Below are 25888 nucleotides of genomic sequence, written 5' to 3' on the forward strand. Positions count from 1 at the left end.
TTTGCAGTTTTAAGCAGTCATGTTTCTCAGTAATTTCACAGTTAAAATAGTTTCAGTCTGTAGGCCTTTACCGCACTGAAGCACATGTGGTTAACGGCTGTAAATCAGTTATCTGAAGTCTAATAACTCTTACATTTTTTTTTGTTTAAGTAGCATTTATTGCAGTATAACTTCCTCAGTTGACCCCACATGGGTTAATTAGTAGCCAGACAGTCTATACACAAAGACTGACACTTCTTCTGTGCTGGCTACCTTGCTTAATTGATCTTGGTGACCATGGGCAAGTCCGTCCTGGATATGCTGCTGACCGTGTTCTGTCAGTCAGCCTTCCAGGATGTGAATCGAGTCAATGGACCAGTCAGCTTTGTTACTGTTCAGAGGCTGATCTTTAGGCCAACACTCTTCAAGTACTTTTCTGTGCAGCCAGGCTGTGAAAATCGAGGAAAGAAGTTGATTACAAATGTTGTGGCTTATTCTGTGTCTAGCCTTACAAAGCAAAGTAATTTACCTTCAGTTATGCAACACAGATATTCTTCAGTGCTTGTCTAATAAAATCCTTACTATGGCTCTGAATGGTTGACTGTTACATAAATACTGAATGGAACTATCTTAATTTTGGGGAATTATTTTTCCTTAGTTCTTTAGGGTAACATTGTAAGTTCCTTAAAAAATGGGTTGTAGTGTTTGAATCTCAGAATGGTAGACCTTTCTTTTAGACTTGCAGTAAAATTATATTCATCTGCTTGGAAATTAGCTCATAGGAGAAAATTTTCATCTCACTGAAAATAAGTATTTGTCTGTGTGCCAGAAATAAAGATGCATGTTATACATTGGCTGATTCTTGTGAAAGAAGAGGAAGTTCAAGCTACACTGTTATTCATCTGTTTCCAAAATAACTGTGTATATATTACATGCACATACAGTTGACCAAAAAAGTATTCAGAAGTTGGGAAGTTTCAGAATGAAGATTGACTGTGCAGCATCCTCTGGTACATGTGCAGTGGGAAACACTAATTGCCTGCTCTTCCCCCTTTTTCTATAGGACTCTGTTAGCAGACCATGCTCACTCAGTGAGGAATAATATAGTAGTAAAATAATACATGCTCTCAAGTCTGGTGTTTATTTGCAAAATACTATAGCAGTTGCTCTGAAGACAGAATTATCTTTCCCCAGACTTTACTTAACCTTTATCTTTTCATTAAAATAAATACTGTTGTTAACTAGTGCTGTGAACATCTGCAGGTCAGTTGTAAGGAGAATTGGCTTCCCTGATGATTTTGGTAGTTTCCTACCTATATTACACAAGGTAGGTACATAAAATGTTGGAATTCATTTTGTGGGCAGTCTTAAAACTGTTGATACCCACATAATAAAAAAAGGTCAACATCATGTAATTCACTGACTTTCTGTTTTAAAGTGTGTTTCTTGGAAGAAAGCTTACAAAATAGTTCTTCAGTTCTAATGGCTGTATTTACTGGGTTTCACAATCGCAGAATCACAGAATATTCTGAGTTGGAATGTTTACAGTTGCTACTGATCTCTCAGTAGCAGTTGGGTCACTGCTAAAAGCTGAGAGAAGCTATAATATGTTGAGGGAGAGATAGAATTTTCACTTTCTTTTCTGAATATGCAGCTAGACAGTCTGTACAGATCAACAGCTCTCCTTTCACTCCCCACCCTCCCCCAAGTTTCAGAAGACAAATTCATGGAACTTCTTAGGAGAATGGCAGAAGTTGCATCTGTGGTTCAAAGTCAGTTACTCTTTTTAGAATTACTTAATTACTTAATCTGAGCAGCAGCTTTTTTTTCTCCTCTTGTAAATAAGTCTTGGTATTGCCAGTTTTATGTTGCTGAAACAATAAAATGACCATGTAAACAAAGACTATAAGGAAATTTATAATAAAGTCTTCCAGTAAGAGATAGTTGCATAAATGAATGTTTAATCAGGTCAGTCATCTGTTGGTATCCTATATACAGCTCGCGTGGCAAAACACACAAAGTTTTATTCCTGTTATAATAAAGGGTTGAAGTTAAACCTTATTGCCTTCCCCCACTGCTCTTTCCCCTCAAAGAACCTCATCACTGTTTACCTTGGAGAGCCAGAACTATCAGCTGAATTTTTAATGTATTTCCCATTTGAGTCAACCTCTCTGCATATAAAGGTATAATCTAGGCAATAAAATGTGTTTCAATTCAAGGAATTAAGCCAAGTTTCACAGTCTTTCATATATGTTTTATTTTACAGTAAAAAATCTGTGTTTAAAGTTGGGATGGATTTATTGCTGTATACCATTGTGGTGAGGAAGTGGAGGAAATGTAGAAAAACTGCACGTAAAAGAAAGGTTACTCTTTTGAAATTGTATGTTTATTTTAGAGGTGCTGAGGAAAGAGGTGAACAGTGTGCCAGGGGTTTGGAACAAGTGATAATTTTACTTTGGAAGGGACCTTTGGAAGTCATCTATTTGAATCTGCTGTTCCAAGGAAGGGTAATTTTGAAGTCCAGTTAGTGTGCAGCATCTTGTTCAGCTCAGTTTTAACAGGCTGAAAAGGGGGAGATAGAACAGTCTTTCTCTCCAGCCCTGTGAACTTCTTTCTTCTTGTATCCTCTATGAGGATATTTTTGCTTTATCTGCCCTTTAAATTGTTTGAAATTGCATTGAAATATCTGCTCTTCTTCAAACAAGACAAATCATGCTCCGTCATCTTGGTACATCACATGTTCTAGCCCCCAGTGCTGCACCCCCCAGGCAGTTTTTCTTCTACATCTTCAGGATTCCTCAGATTTAGCTAAAAACAAGTATTATTGGAGACTACCAACAGGCTTTGTAAAGCCAAACTAAATGCCATTCACAGCTCTCTTCATCCTCATAGGAAAGTGACCAGGTTAATTTGGCACAATTTCCTTCTGGTCGACTTGTGCTGGCGGTTTCCAACCTTTTTACCCTTTGTGGGTCTAAAAATTAACTTCTGTGAGGATCCACCCTGTAATATCCTGTGGACTAAGAATGAGCTGACCAACCTGTAATTCTTCAGGTCATTCTTCCTGCCCTTTTTGAAGGTGAGGGTATCATAAGGGACAGCCTGATTGCTGTAACTTAGTAAGGCTGATAAGAAGTAGCCTTGAATTGGCATTAGCCAACTTCTTGACAGCTTTGGATGTGTCTCATTTACTCCCATGGACTTGTGTTTGTCCAGTTTAATAGAATAATTCCTAACTTGCTGCACTTTGCTAGTAAACAGAGACAACTGAGAGCCAGAGAAACCCTACTAAAAACTGATGCAGAGATGTTTAGGAGATTTCTGCATATTTTGTCAAAAGATTGACCACTCCATTTAGCATCAGGACATTTTTTTTTGTTTTGTTTTGTTTTGTTTCCTTTTTTCCCTACATATAGACCAATACAAGCTCTTTGTGTTATTTGTTTTACAGCCCAGTTGCAAGTTCACCCTAGCCTGGGCCTTCTTAATTCTGCTCCTTAGTATCCAGGCAGTGCTTCTTTATTTGTCTTTAGTAATCTGTTCCTGCTTTTCATATGCTTTCCTTTTTACACTTCAGCTCAATCAGGAGTTCTTAGTTCATTCAAGATGGCCTCCTGCTGTGTTTACTTGTTATCTTGCATGTCAGGAAGGACTTCTTTCATACTTGGAGGAGGTTGCCCTTTATACTGAACTAGCTCTGCAAGGTCCCATTACTCTTTAGGGCAGGTTGCCTGACATCCCACTGACTAGTTCCTTTAACAAGCTGAGGTTTGGTATCTGGAGATCTGGTTCTGCTATTTTCTTTTATTGCTTCCCTCCATAACTTAACCCCCACCATCTCATAGTTGCTTGCCAAGGCTACCTCTGCAGTTTTGTTGTTGTTGTTTTTTTGGGGTTGTTTTTTGTTTTTTGTTTTTTTGTAGTAACCTGTCATGTTGCTTTCCCAGCAGGTGTTGAGGTGTTTGACACAATGGCCTGTGATCAGAGGTCTCTCCCAGTGCTGAGGATGACTTCACCTACTTTATCTCTTTGGGTGATTTGCAGCAAATGTCATGGTGGCATCCACCATCTGGATGGCACCCACATCACCATTTGGCCTACTCTTCTGATTTTAACATACAAGCTCTCAACAAGTTTAAAGTCTATATCAGAGCTGCATGTTTGTAGTGCTCAAGCCTGCCTATCCTTCCCACTTGTTGCTTGTGAGGAGCCTGTATCCATCTGTCACAGCATGCTAGTTGTGTGAGCCCTCCCTCTGTGTCTCTAATTCCAGTGACATCTCAGCTGTGCACAGGCTGGCAGTTCTTCCTGTTTGCATCACAGACTGTATACTTTTGTACACAGGGTTTCAGTTCTACCCTCTGCCTTACTTCCTCTTAAAGGGAGCGAGAAAACCTTTGGAATCCCATGTGATATATGCTTCCTCATTCTCTGTTCCTCCACTTGCCTGAAGGCTTTGCTTTCTGTTCCCTGGTGAACCTTGTTTTAAAGCTCTTCCCACTAGGTTAGCAAAGATACTCTTGACCTCCTTTGTCAGGTAGATCCTGTTTCTTCCCAGTAGTCCTCATTCCTCTGAGGATCCTGTGTTAATAAAAACACTATTGCTTTTTGGCTATTAGCAGGCCTACTGGAAGGTGGTGATCTGTAGATGCTTCTGCTTGAGGCTTTACCCTTGTCTGGTGGGATCAAGACTACCATGCTGATCCTTGTTTGCTTATACAGGTTGTCCAAGGTTTCTCTTGGTGATGCTGTCAGGACCGGGGGAATGGTATGAGCAGGCGTGTAGTTTGTGAGCCAAGTGATCAGTTTGCAAATGTGTTTTATATAATGATAAAGTTGATTTTAAACAGTGACAACAGATTAGTTCTTCATGTTGGAAAGGTTGTATTGTTTTAGTGAACCTGTGGTAAGGACTTCATTGAAGTTCTAGACCTTATTCACAGTGCTTTGTCTGGAAAGGGCTTTGAACAACCAAACTGTCTAAATTGGTGCTGATCACAACTGTGTGTAGACATGACAAATGCATGTTGTTGTGCTAGTGAATCATAGTTAAATCTGTTTCTCATGTTAGCTGCGCTTAGTACAGTGCTGAAGAGGCTCTCTACTTCTCTGCATTACTTCTAAGGTTCTGCTCAACATCTGGTTCAGTACTTCATAGATGTCTTAGAGCAAGCTGGAACTTGGTAGTGAAGAATAAGGGCTGAAGAGTCTAGCTTTCATATTCTGATCAGTTCTTGATCCCCTTATGTCTGTGTATGTCAGCTAATGTTAAACATTGACCATGAGATGTGCTTAATATTTCCTGAAATAGTTTTCCATATGACCCAGTAGATATGTTTTAGATAATTTTACATTGCTGCTAGGCTCTAGTAATTTTCAAATTTCAGATAGAAGACTGATGTATTAGCACTGTCTTTAATTATCTAACATAAAATGCTAATTTAATGAGAAGATGGGGTCTGTTGCATATTATATTTAAGAAAAATTACTGAGATTGCATAATCAAAAATAAAAATCTGAAAAAATACCAACACTGATCATCACCTGTGCAGTGAATATTTGTTGTTATGTCTATTACAGCATATTTTCTGTAAGATTTTACATGCGGCTTGACTTGGGTTCAGTAAAAAAGAATAACTCTTGCTGCATCCCTTCATATGATCCTATGCCTAAGTTGTTATACTCGAGTAAAACTGGTAATTTTCCTATGATAGTGAGTTCTTGTTCCACCCTTTACAATAATATTGAGGTGTCTCCATGATATAATATAGGAGCAAGTAGAGATTATCTGAAAGTCTTAAACCAAATCTTGTTACCATAAGTAATTTAGATGATATGGTTTGGTATCTCACTCAAAGACAGGTTGTGATTTTGTTTGAAGAGCACTGTCTTCACACAGAGCCTGCAGATCTCACTATAAAACAGAGCTGAAATGTAGTTGTTCTGAAAGGGAAGCGATTTCATGAGAGTGTAGTCTCACTGAAGTTTGTAGCAGGCAGTGGGAATTAGAATCTAACACTGACTTCAGGCTAGAGCTGCAACCCTAACAGTTCTTTCTCCTTGAAGCTTTCTGCCTTAATTCCTAAGTTATATGTCAAATATTACAAGTGGGAATAGTATCATTGTAATTGTCATCTCTCCTCCCCTGCTTATTTGCTCACCTTCCTGCATCTCAGGTTTTTAGTTAGTCCAATTTCTTCTTCACATAAATGAAGGAGAGCTGTGTGATTATGATAAGATGGGTGATGTTCAAGATTCACAGCTTCTGGTGGAAGAATTCCTCCTTTATGTGCTATGAGTGTGGACCTACCCAGTGTGTTTAACCTACTCAGGCTGTTTAGATGCAGTAAGCTGATACTTCCTGGAAGCATCAGGCTTAATGTGCATGTGTTAGTGTAAAAAGAGCAGCTGGGAATGGACTTAGGCAGTGAAAGCAATTCAGCTGACCCAGACCCCTTTAGAGGGGCCCTCAGGAAGGAGAAAGACTGTGAGCAGAGAACCTGTAGATGAGTTGTCCCAACAGCTGCGTGGATTAGGTGGTGTGTGATAGATTGTGTAAGCGCACCCTTAAGTCTCCCTTGTGCGTGGCATCCATAACCAGTTAGACATAAATATGTGGATTAACTGGTCTCTTAGTAGATGTGGAACACCTGAATTTGCTGCCATCTGTTTTGCTCCAAATTTTGATTTTAAAATGCCTAATGTTTTTATGTGGGCTGTAGAGTTGTTCACCTTTATAATTCACATTCCTTTTAATACATAACCTGCATGTGGTTTTGATGATGAAGGATTAGATGTTGCTCCATGGCTGACTCATATTTAGAGGGTAGGACCAACCCATCAAAGGGACAGAGCATACAGAATTAGAACAGCTAGCAATTATAACAAGCAGCTGAATGTTCCTCAAGATTTTAAGTGAGGATCTTAACACAAATAGAAATCAGAAACAAAGCAGAAAGATTATGACTGTGAAATTATATTAAGATGCAAGGTATAGAGCATGCTGCGTTGATGGAAGAATGACACTTTGTGTTTAAAAGCTCAGAATAAAATAAAACAACTCTTTTACAGGAAACATATTGCCCACACAGTTTGATCAGGAACAGTATGGTATAAGTACAATACATCCAGATCAGGATAGCAACACTGACTGGAACATATTTTTACTATTAAAGTAATAGTAATTAGTAATAGTAATTAGTAATAGTTGTGTTTCTTCTGTTTGTTCTCTCTGGTGTTTATCAGTGGCATTACTTGTATGTCAGTGTAAAACTACTATTAGAATTAGTACTGGGTGTTGAGGAGATGGCAAGTTGTGTGGTGTGACAAAGCATGTTATGGGCTGATTCTCTACTTGGTTGTTTGTAAGTTGAAAGTCATTTGAAGGCACACAGACACTCCACTACGTATGTAGCTAGTTTTAACCATACTTATGAAGACAGGCTCTGATTTAGGGAAAAAAAGGGAGGAGGCATAATTAGGAAGTATTTTGATGTGGATTTTAAGAGTTTATTTGTGGTTTTGTAAGATTTTTTGAATAAATGAATAGTTGGAGAAACTTTGGATCTCTTTTTATGTACTTTGGTTCCTAGTTTCTTCCATCAGTTGGTAGGCTCAAAAAGTGTGTCTGCCTCCATTTATTCTCCCAAATTCCATCAGGTTTGCATTAGTTTATGTACCAACCAGTCTCTATATGATGTAAAGAAAAATTATGTTTTGTTGTATTTAAAAAAAAAAAGAGAAAAATATTTTTATCTATTTCCCAAAAGATAATTTTTTTCCTGTCTTGTAAATGTGAAGACATAAAACATTGATGCATTTACGTAATCTATCTTCAGGGGTATGTCTTTTTAATACAAGTTTAGAATGATGGAATGCATTGTAAAATCCAAATGATGTTAACTGCTATGCTCATCACAGGGAAAAAGTAGAATAGAATAGAATACAGTATTTCAGTTAATAATAATGGCCAGTCTTCGCGAGCGAAGATTTGGGGAAGGTCTTTACACCTTCCAGCCTGCGCATTGGATTTTTTAGGTGAGACACAGTGTGCGCGGAACTGAGCCCACCCTTTAATCCTAAGGTTCATCTGCCGGGGCCAAGCGAGCTTGGACGGTGGCAGCGAGGTCCTTAGGACATAGATGGGTTGCCTTTAAGGGCTGACGAGCCCCACCTGCCCGGGAGTGGCCCTGACCGGGAAAGTATTTCAGTTAGAAGGGTCCTAAAATGATCATCTTGTCCCACTTCCTGACCAGTTCAGGGCTGACCAAACACATGTTGTTAAGGGCATGGTCCAAATGTTTCTTATACTCTGACAAGCTTGGCTTATCCACCTCCTCTGGGAAGCCTGTTCCATTGTTTGACCATCCCCTCAGTAAAGAAATGCTTCCTAATGTCCAGTCTAAGCCTCCCCTGGCGCAGTTTTTGAACCATTCCCACATATCCTGTCCCTGCATACCAGGGAGAAGAGCTCAGCACCTCCCTCTCCAATGTCCCCTCCTCAGGAGGCTCTAGAGAGCAGTGAGGTCATCCGTCTGGTTCTCCAAACCAGACAAGCCCAAAGTCCTCAGTCCCTTCTCACAGGACATTGCCTCCAGCTCTTTCACCAGCTTTGTTACCCTCCTCTGGACACAACCTTGTTTAATTTAAGGTGAGGCCGCAGCACCGCTGTTACAGCGTGGCAGTCACCTCTGTTGACTGGTTGGTGTTGCCCAGTTTGATGCACTCCAGGAGGTGTTTGCCCTCTGGGCTGCCTGGGCACACTCCTGACTCCTACTGAGTCTGCTGCTGACCAGCACCTCCAGATCCCTTCCTGCAGGCTGCTCTCCGGTAAATCCTCTACCAGCTTATATTTGTGCCAAGCATTACTCCATCCCAAGTGCAGAATACGGCATTCAGTCTTGTTAAATTTTATGTCATTAATCATTGCCCAGTGCTCCAATCTGTCTGGATCCCTCTGCAAGGCTTTTGTCCAAACAGCATCTCCGAGTTTGATATCCTCAGCGAATTTGCTAATGGTGCATTCATTCAACTTCTGCATCCATATCACTGATAAAAATAATAAACAGAGCTGGCTCTAGAATTGAGCCCTGAGATACCTCACTGGTGACAGGTTGCCAGCCAGATGTAGCCCCATTCACTACAACCCTTTGAGTACTGCCCCTCAGCCTCCAGCTTGCTGTATACCTGCTCGTCTTGGAGAAGGATGCTGTGAGGGACGGTATCAAAAGCCTGTGTATCTTGATGTTTAAATACTACTTTCTTTTGTAACACTTAGTCATGCTAGGGTATTCCTTTGCTGATGGTTCCCAGGTGCATCAGGTTGCAGTACTCTAGAACTCTCTTCTGGTTTGATAGATTCTCACTCCGTAGATTCTTTGTTAGCCTCTTGGTTCCGGTGTTCTGTTAGCCTCTCCAAGAGCTAGATTTTGCCATGTAGCTGCAGAAGCACTTTTCCCTCTAGAGATGATCCAGAGATCTCCATGTGGTTTAACCACTAATTTTTCAAGAATTAAAGCTAGGGATTTACCTCCTTTGGAACACAACATATTGCAGAAAGATCTTGGCAGTGTCCTCTAGGCACAATTTCTCGTAATACTTGTTTCTAGATGAAAGTGAACAGTAAGTTGTATGCCTGTCTTGCTACACATTTGTCAGTGCTCAGGATGATTTTTTGTTGCATGTTCAGGATTAACTGCATGGAAGTATTTGAAGATTCAGGACATTTTATTTTTCCTAACTTGGGTGTATTTGGCAAAGCTCTGGCAGAAAGTGTTAACACTCCGCATGTCTTAAACCATTCTTGATACGGTGTTTGTTAATAGCAAGAGTATAAATTGCCTGTAGTATGAGTCTGCAGATGATCACAGTTTTAGTGATTCATTATGGAATTATTAGCTCATGTAATGAGAATTGTCTCCTTCTGCAAATATCCTTTTGACCATGCTTCAGTTTATCTTACGGTTGATTTAAAGTCCCTTCTTGCTTGACTCAAGAACAGGTATATGGTTTTACGCCCATGGCACAATGCCAGGAAAACCATCTTATTTGAGCTGTGTATAACAGTTCTCCTGCCATGCAGTCCTTTGAAACAGCATAGCAGTCAGCATAAAGTAGCACAAATAAAGGCTTTGAGCAGTGTGCTGCTGAATAGAAACACTGAAAGATCTCAGAGGTAAATGGCAGGCAAGGAATGCACAATGTGCAGCAGAGGCGGTAACTGCTTGGCTTGGAGCTAATGCCACCATCAATTGCATCCTCTGCTTGCATAGGGCAAGGTTTATAAAAGTCACTGGGACTCTTTGGGTATAACAACATGTGTACTTATTTGGAAAGCAGTGCCAGTTTGAGCAGCTCCTACTCTGTTTCATCCTTATCATAGAATCATGAAATCAGTCGGGTTGGAAAAGACCTCCGAGATCATCAAGTCCAACCCTTGATCCAACACCACCGTGGGTACTAGACCATGGCACTAAGTGTCATTTAAATCTGGGAACTGATTTGTTGGAAAAATAATTTGGCAGATGGATTTGTTTTTAACTGGGATCTGCTACAGTTGTTCAGTCGAAGGACTGACACGCAGTGGGAATTACTGCTGATGGTTGCAGTGAAGGGAGGAATTGGAGCTTGGCACTGCTGTTTAAATACATGTATGTGTAACTGTGCCCTTGGGCTCCACACCCAGTTTTATGACACTGGATAGAACCTGGAGTAGGTAAGTGGTTCTGTTTGTTAAATAATTAAAACTTGTTGTGAGCAGCTCAAGTGCAGATAATTTTGCTGACTAATATTTTTTTTCTTTCTGTTGAGTCATTCTTTTGGTTGGGAGTGATCATGAGTGGGTTTTTTGTTTCTTATGGGCTTTTGGTGGTGGTTGTTTTTCGGAGGGAGGTGTGAATGTATACCAATGCTTTTAAAACTGAAACTGGAAGGATTTGCTATTGCTTAATTTAATTTAATTTCTGTGTAGGATTGGAAAAGTAGAGAAAGAGGGGAAAAATGCAACCTAGCATTGCAGCCAAATTAGAGTATTCATCTTCTGTTTTGCAGTTTCTTGCATTTCTAAGAATGTGTCAAGTTCATTTGCTTGGTTCATATATTAAAGCATCACTGTACTGTAATTAAATGGCATTTCAGTTATATGAATACGTTCTTTGTATTTCCTTAAGAAATTGCATCACATGGAATTAATTATGTTTGTGTGTTTTGCTTTTAATCTAGAATAAATGTTGATGAAAATCTGAGCAGTGTTCTCAGGGGGTCTGCTACCTGAAAAAGAGGCTCTTACTGTTTCTTTGATAACACTTGTTCAGGAGCTTATGTATCCCTATTGTGTTGATCTAAAGCAATGAGGATAAACAACTGCTGACTGATGACTTACTCAATAGTGGTGTGTTGTTTATAAAGCCAACAAATGAAAGTATATCTCAAATTTATTTCACTATGTTGTGTTTTCTTTGGTAATGAAATGTCTGTCAACTTGTTTCCACTGGACTTGCAGCTTATTCTATCATTTGTGGTGGCATATGATTCTGCAACATATTAAAGTTAAGAGAAGCATTTTGGACTGTCAAGTCTACACATCTTTTTTTATAGTAGGTGTTTAATGATTGATTTTTTAATGATTTTGTTTTGTGTTTTATAAGTGAAGTTTTTCTGGTCTGCTAAAACAAAAAAAAAGCTAAACATCATATTATTTATCATAATCATTATGAAGTGATAATGTTTTAAATAGTTCAAATATATAGACCTTATGTATATACTGGAAAATTGTTTTATGTTTTCTTGCAGCTAACAGAAGATGAAATTGCAACTATTCTGAAATCTACTCTTAAAGGACTTGAATACTTGCACTTTATGAGAAAAATACATAGAGATATAAAAGCTGGAAACATCCTTCTTAACACTGAGGGACATGCAAAATTAGCTGATTTTGGTGTGGCTGGCCAGTTAACAGTAAGTACCTGTACAAAGATACTTTAAAAATGCTTTAGTACTCCTAACCATGTTCTTTTACCTTTGTCTCCTGCCTTGAATTTTGTGTCTGAGAAGTGACTAGTGGTAGTGGCAGAACTAACATTCCTTATCATGGTGAACTTTTAGTATATTGCAGGGCTATAATTGTTTTTGTAAACCAGTGTTACAAAGTTACGTCAAGTGCTTGATGATCTCACTTTAAATTTTAGTTTGTGGTTTATGATTATTCCACCTATTTGGCCTCTGTAGGATGATGGGCTGGATCTGTTTGGTCTTAATCGGAAGTCACTGCCATTTGACCTTTGGGTGGCTAATTTAACTTTTAGATATAGAATTGATATCAAAATTATCTGAAAATAAGCGTCTCTGTTTTAATTGCATAAATAATATAATTACAGGATACAATGGCAAAACGTAATACTGTTATAGGAACTCCGTTTTGGATGGCTCCTGAAGTAATACAAGAGATTGGTTATAACTGTGTGGCAGACATCTGGTCCCTTGGTATCACTTCAATAGAGATGGCTGAAGGAAAACCTCCATATGCTGATATTCACCCAATGAGGGTAAGTGTGTGTGCTGGTGTTTTTTGTTTGTTGTATTTTAAAAAATCCCTGCAGACTCACAAAATGCTTAAAAAACCTAATAGTGGAAGCATAAAACTGTATGTTTATGAATGGACATTTTAAGACTGACAATTTTTACTTTCTGTGTTGCTTCCTATTTACTCACTTGCCTGTGTTTTAACGCTTTTCTGTAAGGTTTCAGAGTGCCTTTATCTCCACTTGAGAGGGAGTTAAAGCAGTAAGCATTTCATTGGCTTGAAGGCAAAATACAGGGCCTTGTGCATACTGTATCTGCACTTGGAAAGTTCCACCACCAAGAGTCCATCCTCCTTTGAAAGGCAGTTTTGAAATAAAGGTGACCTAAAGAAGGATTCAGAATTGTCCTATGTAAGTGGTGCTAATATTAGTAACATCTGACAGCTTTTATTTATTAGTGACTCTTAAGTCTCTTACTGAATTAGTTTATTAGTTTATTTTTTAAAATAAAATGTAAATAGAATTAATCACTTGGTGAAGTTCATGGGGAACAATGTTTATCTAGGAATAACTTGCCACTGTTAGTCAGGCTTTTATTATTTTTGTAATGAGCTATAGAATAGCTATGATGATTGCACTGGGCATCAATAAACATTCCATTCTTAAATTTTTTATATCTAAAGCCCATTTTGTATTAATAAGGCACTTTATATGGCCTCAAGTGTATCTTTTTTCAAAAAATTCTTTGTAATTGGCTGCTAAAATGGCATGCATACTAGATTATTTTATTCAGTTTCCTTTTGCTGGTGCCTCATATATCAGGATCTTAATATAAGGAAACCACCACTATTGAAAGAAGAGGTCCTGTTCATATGTGATTACGGTAGGGTGTTGCTTATATGAGTTGAAGTGTATTTAGTGCTGCTGGGTTATTGATTTTTGTTTGTGGGGTTCTTGGTTTTTGGTTGTTTGTGCTCTTTGGAGCAGGGATGATTCCTGAAATTTCGTGGCAATGTGCATCTCTGTTAAAACTAGTTAGTGTTTTGCAATTTAGAAACATAACATAATTTTGTAAGCAAATTTTAGTAGGTTTCCTGCACCATACTTTTTTTTTGTGTAATTAACTGTTTTTAAATTACTGAAAATACTCAGATGAAATCTGTGAAGAAAATAAGTATCTCTGAAGCTTGTTTTTGATGGGAATTTAAGATGAAATAACATAAAAATAACATTTTGAAGAATGATTGAAAAATTAAACTGGTTATCAGGTGGCTGTGATTTCTGGTTATAATTTTTTAATGGCCAGTCTTCGTGAGCGAAGATCCGGGGAAGGTCTTTCCACCTTCCAGCCTGCGCATTGGATTTTTTAGGTGAGACACAGTGTGCGCGGAACTGAGCCCACCCTTTAATCCTAAGGTTCATCTGCCGGGGCCAAGCGAGCTTGGACGGTGGCAGCGAGGTCCTTAGGACGTAGATGGGTTGCCTTTAAGAGCTAACGAGCCCCACCTGCCCGGGAGTGGCCCTGACCGGGAATCGAACCCGTGTCTCAGCAGTGATAGCGCAGCGCCTTTACCACTAGACCACCAGGGGCTCCTATTTCTGGTTATACTTCTAATGAAAATGTCTTAATGACATCTCAGTAACATCACTATATAGTTGCACTAACTGTTGAAAGGTGAGGACTGCATAATCAGTGAGGATTTTTATGTGCACGACAATAGCTGCTTATAAATCAAAGGTCACTGAGTTTGAATGCTTGTGGATCTGTTCAATTCTTGCAATCAAGTGAGTGCTATCTAAGGCCAAAGCAATTTAACATGACAATTCTGGATTACATAGAACATGCGTTCTTGTTAATAAATTACGTTATGGTTTTTAAGGGCTTGTATGCAGTTAGTGCTCTTTTGTATATTTGATACCTACAGTTTTTCTTAATTTTTATTAGTGAGTTGTTACAGTGGTTAACAAGAAATACACAGATTTAGGTTGCAATAGATTTCCTGGTGTCATATGATACAACTTCACAGGACTTTTGGGCATATGTAGATGCTTTCCTACTTTGTTTTAGTTATGACACAGAATTGATACAGGCAAACATGAAAGCTTGGGCAAATTTTCATTGCTTTTTCTAGATGTTGCTTGAGTTCTGTGGTGTTTATGTAAGGCACAATTTTGTTGCCTGAGAATGCACAGTGAAATTACCGTGTGCACTATTTTGCTATAGGCTGGTTGGCACTACCACAAAGGTAATGCATTGCCAGTAGGCCATTTCCTTGTCAACTGCATTTACAGCTTAATAGAAATATTACATGACTTCTTTAAACAAGTGTTTTGGCAGGGAGGAAATAGCAGATTCATGCAAACAAGCATAGCTTCCTCTGCCTAACCACACTCTAACTACTCTAAAGAATTGTACTTGTTTCAGCTGGGAAAGAAGAAGTGGGGGGTGCAAAATGGAATTTTGGGGGTGAGGGGAAGAAAAAGCAGGTTTTTTTCTGTTTAGGTGTTCCTGTAGTAGTATATTTGACTGCCTAAGTATCATCAATGCTATTTCACTTGTTTCTGCTGCAAATCTGAGTTCAGCAGGACCTGTAGTTGTCACACTTGGTTTGAGACTCAAAGGTCAAGACCACTTGCCAGCTCAGTAGTTCTAATGCTTTATTCACCAAAGAATTATGAAATGCCTCACAGATTCTATGAGTCTGTTTCTGCTTTTGCTAATGATGAAAAGTGAAACTTCTTTATTTTCTACATTTGGGGTTTTTTTCCAAAGAAGGAGTGTTTTCAAATAGTTTTAAAGGAGGGAAAAATACAGACATCCTTAAAGTTACCCTAAAACATGGTGATACAACCACTAGAAATAGCAAGGAATTTGCTGATAAGTCAAAAACTCACTCAAACTTAGCTAATTTAACCCATCTAACAGGGCTAAAAGCATGTTGATTGCAGTAGACTGTGCAGCAGCCAGGGTTAATGTGTCTGGCAGTGTTTGCATCTGCCTTTGATTGCTCTGCTGGGATGAGCACTTAGGAATTTATAGTGGAGCTAATTAAAGGGGACTTCAGTTTGGTTCTAGAGCAAGACTCAATCTCTACTCTGAAGCTGCAGTGATGTTTTAACAGCTCCTGTGTTCCCCATTGACTGCAGCATGTATGCTGTCCTGTAGTGATAAGGTATTTGTCTTAACAGTGTCAAAATTTGATTCAAACCATTAACTGTTTTGTTCAGTCACTCCTCATCATATGCTATCTGTCCTTTTTAGTTTCTAAATTACTTTTTTTTTTAGTCTGTAGTGAAAGCATAGCGACTGGCACTGTTTTGCTATAGTAGTTGTGATGTTGCTTTTTTGCTGAAAATTGGTAACATTCTTTTGAAATATTCTCAGTCTTTGCTAATCAACCCATGATCTCAAATTATCATGTAAGGTTGTTCCTGGTGGAAGATTATTTAAGCTGCAGAGTTTTATTTGATCCATCTTCTGCTGATATTTGGCTTTTTTAACAAGTAACTTAATAACTCTTTGCTATAAAACTAATCTTAAGAATGACTGTTTTTTGAGGTCCTTTCTCTGGACCACCATTACCAAAATTTTTCCTTATGTTCATACAATGAATGAATCAGTTATTCCTGCAAGGCTGAGGATCAAGTGTGGGCTGCTGGTGTTAGAGACAGCCTGTCCTTAGCCAGGAGTTCCTGAGCTTTCTGTTAAGCAAGCACTCACTTGGAGTTGGACAAAGTAATTAATGCTCTGAAAAGTTAACCTGGTAGAAAACTGCTAGAACTGAGCTGGAGAAGTTGTGGGAGTCTCTAGGTGGACAGGAAAAATGGGTTGAGGGGAGTTAATGCTTTTGAGACCTATAGACGTACTATAGTACTGGAGACCCGGGTTCGATTCCTGGTCAGGGCCACTCCCGGGCAGGTGGGGCTCGTCAGCCCTTAAAGGCAACCCACCTACGTCCTAAGGACCTCGCTGCCACCGTCCAAGCTCGCTTGGCCCCGGCAGATGAACCTTAGGATTAAAGGGTGGGCTCAGTTCCGCGCACACTGTGTCTCACCTAAAAAATCCAATGCGCAGGCTGGAAGGTGTAAAGACCTTCCCCGGATCTTCGCTCGCGAAGACTGGCCATTATTAGTACTGCAAAGTGTGTTTTATAAAATTTGCTCTTTGCAAGGTCAACAGTTAGTGACAGCTTGGTGTGCTTCAAATAAATGCTGGTAGCTCACTTAAAAAGGAGAAGGAAAAAAAAGGCACCCCCCCTCCACCTCTTTTCTTTCATGCTTATCAAACATCTGCAATAATTCATGTTGCTGTGGTATGGAAGAAGCTGGTGGTAGATGTGTTTTTCAACACCTCACAGTATTGGTTTTTGTTTCTTTATGGTGAACTCTTTTGGAAGTGGACATGTGGGCATCACATGTTTTTAAGTGAATTGGAGAAAGCCAATTTGAACTGCTTCCATTTGCCTTAAGTCCAGTCATGATACTTATTTTTCCATGGCACTTACCCAGATTATCCATGCCTCCTGCTTAGCCCGTGTCATTTCCACCCTGGACTAATCTGTTTGTAATAACCTTTTACTCCTGATGTATCTTGTAGCAATCTACCATTTCCCAGTTTTTTATTCTCGACATATTGCATTAAAACTGGAGATTGAAGTGAGAATTATTGCTCTGTAAAGCTGTGAGAAAAAAGGAGGTGTCAGTTGGAACATATCAGTCAGATTGGGACCAGTTTTTCAGCCATTGAGAAAATGGTTTCCTGTATGCCTTTTGTGCCAGAAGTTGAGGAGAGGAAAAAATTAAAAACATTTCTGGTGATGTCAGTTGTCTTTCTGTGTAGTCACTCCTGCATTTCTTCTCTTCAGCAGGTGGTGTTATCAGTTTATTATTTTCTCTGAGAGTTCACCTATCTTATCTCAGCATTACTGCTTTTAAATTCAAGTAGGTTTGTAAAAGTATATTATATGGTTTTCTTATTTTAGTGCCTTTGCTTATCTTTAGAAAAGACTTTGAATTAACTTTTAAAAGTCCTTTACCTTTTAAGAACTTTCTGTGAGATACTTTGTTAATTTATAACTTGAGATCTTACCTGCTGTATCAAGATAGAGTGAGCTAATATTTAAAGAGTTTAAAATATGGATATTTAATTGTACATTACTGCTCATTATTTTACTGCTCTTCTAAATCTGGTGGAAGAATGACAGTGAGCTACAATGATACCAGGGGCATGTATTTGCAGTGGGGGCCTAAGACACTGATGTGATATGGTTGAAGCAGCTTGGAGAAGCATGTGTTTTGGCTGCAGGTTTTTCAAAGAGCTGTTGGAAGACCTTTGGACCTCTCTAGGCCTTTAAATGGAATTTTTCCATTTGCTTGAAACAGATCTAAATGCAGGTGATGGCTGCAAAGGAGTGGTATTCCTACCTTTCCCATACACTTTCAACACCCTTTTCTGCTGGAATGAGCATTTAGGTGGCCACATGATGAACTGAATCAGAAAATGAATCCATCTGAAAACTAACCAAGTAACAAGAAGTAGCTTTCACTAATGTTATTAATGTGGTACTTGAATTAGATGGGCTGGATGGCTGGAACTGGTAGAATTGGGTCATCTACTTTTGGCCATCAGCCAAATTGACAGAAGATAATTGCAAAACCAGAGTCTCAGCTGGCCATTTGTAAATTTATTATGATCAAAACTTAATAATTATTTAGGGAAACTCCTGCATACATAAACTGTAGCTGTAGGTGCAGTGCTACCATGCTGGTTTTGCTGCTCTGGATTGTTTTAACATTTGAATGCAGAGTCTGAGGGAAAGGAAGGGGAATCCTCTTCCTTTTTCTGCAGACTGCGGAGCTTCTCTGATGATGGCCCTTAAAAATGCTGACATTTTTGTAGCTGTTCTTCCTATCCTTTTGGACTTTTTCTGGTTGAGCATATCAATAAGATTAGACAGGTTACAGAAGAACTTCATGGGGGAAACTGCCAGTGGCCCTCAGTTTGCGTGCAGCTGAAGGCAGGTGTTGCTTCATAATATATTCGCCTCTGTGGTACTATTTATAGCCAAAATTTTAAATAGATGTTATAACTTTATTCAAGGAAAAAAAATGAGCACAATTAATTCCAGACAGTATTTGTCTCACAGAAAATAAAGTATATAGATTAAGGGAAAAAAAAAGTAAAAGAAAAAGAAAAAGCCAGTGTCAACTCTAAGGAAGTGTGACTTAGTTTTTTTAAGGGTTCTTAAAAAAGGAAAACGTTAAATTTTCATTAAAATATGCTGCTACTTCAAATCAGTAAGTAACCTGTTCACCTACTTTGATCAAAATGTGAATAATCATATGACTTTTTTTTGTGTGAATGAAACACCAAACCAGATGAGACAATACTATCAGCAGTACATGAAAAAAAAAAAAGGTACCAAATGCTTTTTTATTCAAGATTTATTTCACTTGTCAAAAGAAACTTATTTATTTATTTCTTTTAAATGAATGATCAATGTTTATAGTGTTTAAACAGACCTCCTCTTTACCTCAGCTGGTGTAGTAAGTTATTGCTGAGGTGCAGACCAGTTCCCAAAACCCTGTTCATGATTTGACTCCTTTCAACAAGGCTTCTGGAATGGACAGATGATAAATGTCAGGCAAATTAAAATGTCTGTGCATCTTCCATTTCTTGTGAGCAATTACCTGATGTGATACCTAAATGAAATATTTTCATAGAATTTGTTAGAACTTTAATATCTAGACAGTAGATGTACTGATCACCAGGGGAATTGCTCTTTCTGTGAGTTAGGATGACAGTTAGTACTTGCTGTAATTGTGATGAGAATTGGACTTGGTTGCTTCTTTTTTTTGTCAGCGTTCCTTAACTGGTATGTAAAAGCATGTTTTGTGGGGGTTGTTGTATGTTAACTTGAGGAAATACATTTCTAAATTTTCTGGAATACAATTAAGGCAACTATTAACTATTACAGTAATGTCATTTTTAATAGGTGATGAGACAGTTTTTAGGTACTTGGTAATGAGACCCGGGTTCGTTTCCCGGTCAGGGCCACTCCCGGGCAGGTGGGGCTCGTTAGCCCTTAAAGGCAACCCACCTACGTCCTGAGGACCTCGCTGCCACCGTCCAAGCTCGCTTGGCCCCGGCAGATGAACCTTAGGATTAAAGGGTGGGCTCAGTTCCGCGCACACTGTGTCTCACCTAAAAAATCCAATGCGCAGGCTGGAAGGTGGAAAGACCTTCCCCGGATCTTCGCTCGCGAAGACTGGCCATTATAATTGTTAGTTTAACATTATTTTTTGTTGCAGTTGAGTTATTTTTAGCAGTGAACTGAAAAGTAAATGAAGGACAAACTGTGGTCCTGCAGAAAAATCATGATTTGTCAAAGTTGCGCTTGTGGCTCCTGGATAAGGAACTCATAGAGGTGCAGAGATCCTGCTCTGTAAATTATTCTTTTTCATTTCAAGATATATACGGTTCTCCAAACTGAAAGTTATGATTTATGATTTTAGTTAAAATGTACTTGGTGTTCACTTACGTATATTTGCTGATTTCAAATGCTTTCTTCCTCTAGCTCCTATTGTTTGTGAAAATGCTGAGTATAGATACAGACATAGTACTTCTGAATGTAACTTCTTTTTTAGTATTTAATTCCTGCGGGATTAATGGAGACAGTGAATTTCAAAAGGATTTAATTTATTTATTTGTTTGTGATCAACCCGTCTATGGATTTATTGTAGAGGAGACAAGAACCGAGGCAAGTGCCCCCAGGATATAATCTAGTTTCTTGTGACACAGAAATATAATTTATTCCAATTTTTCAACATACCTAGCATAAAATTTTAAAGAAAATTCCTATATACCAAGCATGACTTAGGCAAGAAAGACAAATAATGTAAAAGAAATAGTATGTGAGTTGTGAATTGTCCTCGGATACTGCAGAGAAGTTTAGTGGTATCTGGTTGCAAAAAATATGAAGTGTAACCTGTGATATTTTACTTATTTTTTTAAATTGCAATTGATAGTTCATTGCTTGACTTTATCAGATTAAGTTACATGTACTGAGCCTCTGAGAGAATGATGTTCAACCTCGGCAGTGTCCGGTTTCCAAGACCTGACAGCTTGTTATGCCAAGGGATAGAATGCTTAATATCAGCCCATTTCATGTGAAAGGGGGGTGCTTGTAATACTATTTTGAAAGCAAGATAGGAAAAATACCATTTGTTCTCTGGGGAAACTTACTGATGATAAAAATTGTCTCCCTAATACCCCAGGGAACTTTTTGAAGAGGTTTTGCCACATGGCTTCCCAAGGAAAAGATTGAGGGATCTCCCTGGTTTACAGGACTCCTGAATGATACAACATTAGCATTGATACATACCCTATGAAAACATTAGAATACTTGAGATGTGTTTGATGATTAAATAGGATGACAACCTATTCTTGTCCATATTAATGCTTTTGAAAAAGTCTACAGTCTAATGTGTATAATTGTTACCTTCCTATAGGTACTCTTCTTTTTTCTTCCATCTCCCTATCTTTTTTTTCCCTTCAGTAAAGAGGTGTTGTGGAAGTTCACACAGTAGAACTGTTGCAATATAAATAAAGTGCAGTTACAAGTATTTGTAGGTACAAAATCTGACATAAATGTTTCACAGTGGTTTAGTGAATACATCTTTACTCCTTCACATCACTAGAATTTTTTTATATCACTAGAAATTTTGGAAATAGAATAAATGTTTATTACTGCCAAAAGTATAAATTCTTCACATATTTTAATGATATCAAGTTTACTGGTTGCATATGTGTGCAAAAAGGAAATGTTAATCTGTCATGTGTAATAAAGTAGCAGAAGCAGAGAATATTTGAAATTTGTACTGGAACTGGAGTTTAATTTGAATTAAATGGAAAACATTTATTTCATTCTCCTAAATGAGGATTTAATTAAAATTAAATTAGTTCATCTTTTTAGACTTACCCTTGAATAGGAAATTTGAAACGTGCTTCAGTTGATGGTTGGTTTTCTCTGATTAATCACTTTCAAAGTAAGTGGAGGATCAGTACAGTAATTTCATAATTACACACAAGTGAGTTAACTTGAAACTTTAACTAAAATAACTGTAAAAGAAGTTTGATCTTGGTTAGTTTCATGTAATGCTGTGCATCTTCTCTGAATGATTCAGATTTGTAGAAGTGCTAATTTAAAGAAAGGACCATACTATTGATACTACCCATTTAATTATGAGACACTTCAGTAGGGAAATGTTTGGCCAGGAAATACTGTTTTTCAGAGAACAGTAAGCAGAGGTTGAGTGAAACCATAAAATTAATGGAAATATTCTTGATGACTGGAGGGAGCGTTGCATCAAGCCTTACATCTGTAAGCATTGTTAAAGATTGTTTGATAGAATTGTTAATGCAGGTAAAGCCTGGAATGTATTGGCCAGACCCAGTGTGGCAGCAGTGTGCCAGACCCAGGTTAACAGCATCCTCTGTGGCTGAGCTGGCTGCTTCCTCCTTGGACAAATGTTACAAACAAACAAGCAAATAAACCCCCACCAAAAAGCTTATTCAGAAGTTTTGAATTACTGCATTTGCTCAGGCTGCAAAGCAAAATGATTTTGCAACTTGAAGATCTCCAGAAAATATTATTTGAAGTAGGTGATTCGTGGGAAATCATTGAGATGCGTTAAAAGTAGAATCACAATTTTAACACAAGACTTTTTTAATCAACTTGACGGTCACTGTTATTTGAAAAAAAAGTACCTTTCCATCATTTCTACATGTCATTGTATGCTGAATTTATTCAGTTTCTTTTTAGCTTGCCCTATGGACTTGGAAAACTACTTAGCAAGATGTTTATGCACAACTTTAGGAGAATTTATTTTACTTTATTTTTGCAGGATATTGTAAAATATACCACAGATTTCAAAACTTTTAAATGTAGAGCTATATATATTTCCTAGAGATGCTTCTATTTATTTTTATTTTTTTTATCTTTCAAGTTCCAGGATTAGCACAGAATATTCAAGATTAATTTTTATTCAAGGGTCTGGCAGCTAGCTTCATTGAAGAGAAGGGAATTTGTATATTGCTTTTAACTGAAATAGGTCTATTTGGATTCTTTTACGTGATTAATGTCTTGTTTAGCCATAAAAGAACTCGGTAAATAATTTTAAGACATTCTTGGAAGCTTGAATTAATGTTTATCTATTGAAATGAATTGTATGTTCATTTTTTCTTAAACATCTTTTCTGTCAGTATGGCTATTTGACTTGGAGGAAGTGCTTTAGAAACTTGACTGCTGTATTGCCAAATTCTATCATACTACCATTTTTGAAAGCAAAAATGTATTTACTTGGGTTTTAGTTAAAGGGATATTTGATTTTTTTTAATCGCGTGGGAGAGAACCGCAATCAGATTAGGAGGAAAATATTAAGCTTCTGTTGCAACTTACCATAAGATTTTTATATGCTTTAAGTCTATACTGGTGGTTTACTTTGTAAAAAAATCTAAAAAACTGCTTAGATTGAAAGGAAGGTAAAATTTGGAATGGAGAAAGACTATATGTACTCTGTTTCTGTCATGGTATTATATTGCCTTAAAATGTACACGAGGTACTTTTTAAAAAGGATGATGCGTATTTAATGGAGAAATTTATTTATTTAAAAGGAAGGGTTGCCAATCAGTCTAAATTTGTTTCAGTTAAAACTTGATGGTCTAAAGACAACTTATAATCCTTTTCTTGTTATAAAGTATTGTCAAATTTGTAGTAGTATCAGTTAAGTTTATGGAAACTTTGTTTTAAGGTGGTTTAAAATAGAACTAAATCTTTAATTTGTATTTGATGGCACCTGTTTTCATTTTGTTTCCCTGGCAACACCAGTGGTATCAAAAATTGCCCATAGACCACCCTGGTGTTAGAGAAGAATGAAACCAGCCTGGCTTTTTTGTTTCAACCTTTTATTTTACCGACTAAATACTTAGGCACAAATCTTTAGCGCACAGTCAGTACTTTGTGAACTAACTCAAATGATTTGGATATGCAATTTAGGATTTTTTTTTTTTTTAATTAGAATTTTCTGTACTAGTGCCAGTTTGTGTTGTTCTGCCATTTTGAAAATGCATTGAGATATAGGAAGTATTTTCTATACCCTGTGGCTGAAAAGGCTGTGTTTGAAAGCTGTATTGACTACCTGTAGAAAAGTTCATAGTTCTTTTGTAACATAGTCTGGTTTTAAAGCTTTACGGATCCAAGTTTTTATTCCAAATATAAGTTCTAATTATTTGGGAACATGGGAAAGAAATAAAGCCAACACGAGTGTTACCTCCAGATTCTACTTTCTTCTGTACCTCTTTATCATGTCTGAAATTTCACATTGATTATGAAAATTACCTATACAGCATTCCAAACATCACAAATCTTAAGGCATTATCAGTTTGTGTTTCAGAAAGTGAACACGGACATAATTCTTGCAAATACCATTTATCATTACTTGTTTGGCTGAAAAATTCTGTTTTACTGACAAAAACCTCCTCTGCAATGTATGTTCCTGAATTCCATGGTATATTATTGATATTTAAAAAAAAAGGTTGATATTCTGCTGGAGCAAATCAGATTTATAGTGAGAATTACAGAAACACTGTAGAGTCTGGGAAGTTTCAGGTGTCTTACATTTTCCATTCTCTACCAGAAATTTATAATAATTTTACAAGATAATGAAGTAATCTGTTCTCAGAAAAGAGAAAGCCTCTGATGGAATTCAAGGGAATTTTGGCCCCTGCAGTACTTCCCAGTGTCCTGGTGCTAGGACCGAAGGCTTGGCAATAGAGGTGGCAGCCCAGTGTTCTTGCTGCTGCTGCTCCTGTTTTCATGCTATGAAAATGTAAAACAGGTAGCATCAGTAAGTACAGGATTTATGGGCAAACTGATATGTGTGTGTTGAAAATGACATTTGTTTCAAGCAAGATGTTGCTTGTGAAATATAACAATCATGACCCTAAAGAGGGAGACAGAGAGAATGTCTACATTGGGCAGCTACATACAGACAAGTGAACCTTGCCTGTACTGTCCTCCTTTTGCGTTTTTCCAAGAGTTTCTCCAGAGCAACTGTGTGTGCACTCTAAATGTCTTGCTTTTTTTTATTGTTTCTCTGAATAATAATATTACTAATTTGTACAAACTGTGTTTTTTGCAATTCAGAAGTGGTTAGGATTTGATTTTTGGGAATGAACGTGAGCGTGTGCATGTTCATAACTTGTAAAACATGCTCTTGTCAAACAGATTAATTAAATTATTTAAAGAAATTGGGACAAAGTTTTAGAAATTGATCTTTCTAACAGTCATGTGAATTGCCACTTATAAATTGTGACTCTAGAGCAACTGGTTGCATTACCACTTGACTGGTGTGAAAAGATATGGAGTGTGAAGTAGCTGAAGGTTCTTTCTAGACTGGAAATACTACAGAAAGCTGATGGTGCTAGAGAAAGGTCTTACGGCTGTAGCCCTGGAAGAACAGTAGGACACTAAAAGCCAAAGTGCACGTCTTTCTGGATGGGTGTTGGAAAGTTGGTGGGTGCTCAGGTGGCTGTGCTGTCAGAGGACATGACTTGGCTCCAGCTCAGGAGCAGTGCCCTCTGTTCACGTGCATCTGTATCCAAAGTAAGATACATGGCCTCTGAGCTTGTTTAGCGGTTTACCTCTCTCTGGGGAAGAGATACCTTCTGTTTCAGGCTGTAATTCATAACCTTTCATACTGCATTCATTCAAAGTGCCTGGACTGAGTGTGGGCACAGAAGTGCATTTAACTAAGTGGCTAAAGCATGTGCTGCAGCATTTCTACTGCTGGCTTGTTGACTTTATGCAAGTTGAGGTTCTATTAAGATTTGGTTCAGCATAAAGTTAGCTGATGCAAAGCTTAGCCTATTAAGTTTCTCTTTTAAATTAATCGACTGGAGGAGGCAGTGTATTCTTTCGCAGTGATTCTAGTCAGTTATGATTCCTGAAGCTGCTTTAGTGTTGTCTGAAAAGGGCTCTGACAAAAATCAACTGGATTAGCATGCTCATAATCTAAGAGTTTGTTCTTGAGCCCTTAGTACTTTATCCTTTTCTCATAGATGAAGTCAGTGGGTATAATGTTCATTTTCGTAAACCATTACGGGTCGTACATGTCCTCCAGGTATTGTTTCATGCTCTGAGTGTATTCTTTTCTCACAGCTGTTTGATAGTCTAGTTAGCTGTTCCCTTGATTACTTACCTATATTCAGAAAATAGAAACATTGCTAGCTCAGCTTTCTTTCACACCTCAAGGGAACTTATTTTCTATAAAATTTAGGTTTACTGTTACAGAAAAACGTCTGCCATGAACATCATAGTTACGTTTGTGAT

At 37.9% G+C, this 25888-nt stretch overlaps 1 protein-coding gene across 1 annotated transcript in view; it reads left to right on the plus strand.

Annotated features, from left to right (window-relative positions):
• STK3 (serine/threonine kinase 3) overlaps nucleotides 1–25888 on the plus strand; it is a 122116-nt gene that overhangs the window by 15984 nt on the left and 80244 nt on the right. Inside the window, exons 5-6 of the mRNA XM_050315215.1 lie at nucleotides 11770–11934; nucleotides 12354–12521. Coding sequence (XP_050171172.1) covers nucleotides 11770–11934; nucleotides 12354–12521 — 333 coding nt within the window. The remainder of the gene's footprint in view (nucleotides 1–11769; nucleotides 11935–12353; nucleotides 12522–25888) is intronic.

Source organism: Myiozetetes cayanensis, unplaced genomic scaffold (genome assembly GCF_022539395.1).
Source record: "Myiozetetes cayanensis isolate MyiCay16 unplaced genomic scaffold, myiCay2020 scf1, whole genome shotgun sequence".
In the NCBI taxonomy this organism is placed as follows: Eukaryota; Metazoa; Chordata; class Aves; order Passeriformes; family Tyrannidae; genus Myiozetetes; species Myiozetetes cayanensis.